Below are 2,923 nucleotides of genomic sequence, written 5' to 3' on the forward strand. Positions count from 1 at the left end.
TCTAATACATCCTTATTAAGATGCGTGTTTCATATGAATTATATAATTAATACATGTAAATTAATATATGAGATAATATATAAGATTGCAGATCTTTTACAATATAAAAAAAAAATCTGTTTAATTTCCAGATATGAAATCAACTATTTAATGATTCTGTTAATCTATAATTTTTAGAAAGTAAAAACAATTGTAATTTAATTACAATAAAATTCATTATTATCATATAATAATCTTTAATTAATATAATAATCTTTAATTAATATAATAAGTAGATTCAAATGATTTCTATTTGGATATTTCCAAATCTTATTATATTTCAGCTGGGATTACCCCGACTGCCTTCAGCCTCATCACCAGCACGTAATGCGTATCGCTTCTGCCCCGGATTCTTACAGAGCGTGGCCTCCACGTGGTACTTCCTTAATGCCACGAGTGCAGAGGATAGGTACCTCGGATCCCCAATTAAACCTGTTACCATCCCCACCATCTACAAGTTTACACGTGCCTTGGGGGATGCAGACCCAGGACATTCGACGTCGCCTGCACTATCACCTCGCCAACATTTTTCCCGAAGAACAAGTGCAGGCTGTCATGACACTTCATCCCCACGAGACCGATCCTCAGCAGATTTGTGCTGCCATTTTGACGATGTTTCCCAAGAATCAGAATTGATGATGAATTTTATTCATGTTCAGAATATTCACGAGTTGAAGCATTGAAACTATCTATATAACAGTTATATTTTGTTATTTTTATGGATACTTTGTATATTGCAGAAAAACTTTAATGCAGATCCAACGGTTATCGTATAAATTGCATTGAAGATATTAATTAATTGAATCGTTACAGAAGATATTTGTATTTTTTGGATCTCTCTCTCTCTCTCTCTCTCTCTCTCTCTCTCTCTCTCTCTCTCTCTCTCAAGTTTTCTTTTGAAATTTCAAATGCATTTTTGTCCTACTAGCCAAGATAAGCTAGTATTTCTTGGACGAAGAAAGCGAGAGATGAAAACTAATAACTCAACACAAAAAGTTTCTAAGAAACTTTTTAGACGTTTTAGATTTTTGCATTGTTTAGGAATAATTATCGAGAAAGGAATGGTTATACATAATAACGTGTATTAGTCTAGGGCATTATAACACGAATTGTTATTATTCGGAAAGTAAACAATGAGAAGATCCGTTTTAATTATCATCATTTTTAATCATAATAAACTTGCATCAATGACTATCGTCTTACATTGATGAACTTTTCGACTCGCGAAATCGTCTTGCTTTTTCACCGATCCCTATTTAAATTTCAATTAAATTTTAACTAAAATATTTTAACTAAAATTGTAACTTATTATAAAGAATAACGTGATAGAATTTTATATATTTATTGTCATAATGAGATTAGGGAATACTTCAGCGCCAATTATTAATTAATTATCTGATTTTGTGACAAAATTGTTTAATAGATTCTTTATCGATATCTTTTTCGTCAGTTTCTGTTACACAAGAAAAAAAAAGAAGATATTAGGTATGTTACAAGTTTAAAGTATATATAATTTTTTATGCAAGACTGTGTCGAAATCGTTACATTAGCGGCTGTGAATTATGGAAGAACGATGTTATAAATTGGATGTTCGGTATTAGGTGTAACACCGTTCTTGGATAGGTAAAGCAAACTAAAATGAATTTAAAAATTCTGTATCATTTTACAATTTTCGCAACCGTTAACAAGATGTTAATTTCTAAAGATCATTGAATATAAGTGTGCATTTGTCTGGCCTATCGCTAAATGCAAGTGCTAGACATGATACGACCATCCAGCGCAATCCAGCGCGGAGAGATATTTTTTGCTAGTGCATTGCAAAGCCAAGGCTGCTTGTAGTAAACAATTAATTTTTCGTGCACCTAGCAACTTACGACAATGGATAGTCTCGCCGCTGTTTGTATTTAGTAGTAGGCTATTCAACGATTTTTAGAAATTAATACTCGTACCTCCTTAAATATTACGAAAATGATTTTCAATTCAATTTAGTTCACTTTTATACTCATAAACGATATTATATCTAATATCAAATACTTTGTATGTATATAAATACAACCGATGTGAATGTAACCTGGCGCTCAACTTTATCAAAAATAAAAATTAATACTGCAGGCCGTTTGTACTTCGTTTGTACTTGTTTGTACCGATTATTTCGTTTGTACCTCAAATAGTTAAACAAAAAGTGAAAAATAAAAAATGGCTAGCGCGCAACTTTAAAATTTTTTAATTTCATTTATGCCATTCGAAAGACAATCGTTTGTACCCGTTTGTACTTCTATTACTTTCGTTTGTACCTCAAAGGGTTCGGAGATAAAGCGATTTCAAAATTTCATAAAGCGTCAAGAGGATAAGTCGGTCATTTTTAAAGATATCGAAATGGGACTAACGGCATTCGAAAGAGAATCGTTTGTACCCGTTTGTACCTCTATTACTTTCGTTTGTACCTCAAAGGGTTCGGAGATACTATATAGAGGTTGCAAAAAACTGAAACACGCTGTATCAAACGATAAATGAAATTAAAAAATTTTAAAGTTGCGCGCTGGCCATTTTTTATTTTTCACTTTTTGTTTAACTGTTTGAGGTACAAACGAAATAATGATCGGTACAAACAAGTACAAACAAAGTACAAACGGTCTGCAGTATTAATTTTTATTTTTGATAAAATTGAACGCCAGGTTCACATCGGTAAATACAGCCGGTTATAGAAAGGTTGCAACATTTTTTTCGATGGATTTCAGAACTCAGCCTTGCTCGTAGAGCGATTGAACGTAAATGATTAGATTCACAAGTAAGAATCAATCACTCGGTGAGCAAACATTTCATCAAAAAAAGTATTGCAACTTTCTTCGGCGATCGGCCGTATATACATATATATATATATATA

The 2,923-nt window shown here is 32.3% G+C and overlaps 1 protein-coding gene across 1 annotated transcript in view; it reads left to right on the forward strand.

Annotated features, from left to right (window-relative positions):
- The window catches only part of LOC108690295 (probable ribonuclease ZC3H12B), a 25,742-nt gene extending 25,067 nt beyond the window's left edge, over positions 1-675 (forward strand). The window contains exon 6 of the mRNA XM_018197509.1: positions 324-675. Coding sequence (XP_018052998.1) covers positions 324-675 — 352 coding nt within the window. The remainder of the gene's footprint in view (positions 1-323) is intronic.
- The last annotated feature ends 2,248 nt before the right edge of the window (positions 676-2,923 follow it).

Source organism: Atta colombica, unplaced genomic scaffold (genome assembly GCF_001594045.1).
Source record: "Atta colombica isolate Treedump-2 unplaced genomic scaffold, Acol1.0 scaffold304, whole genome shotgun sequence".
NCBI lineage: Eukaryota > Metazoa > Arthropoda > Insecta > Hymenoptera > Formicidae > Atta > Atta colombica.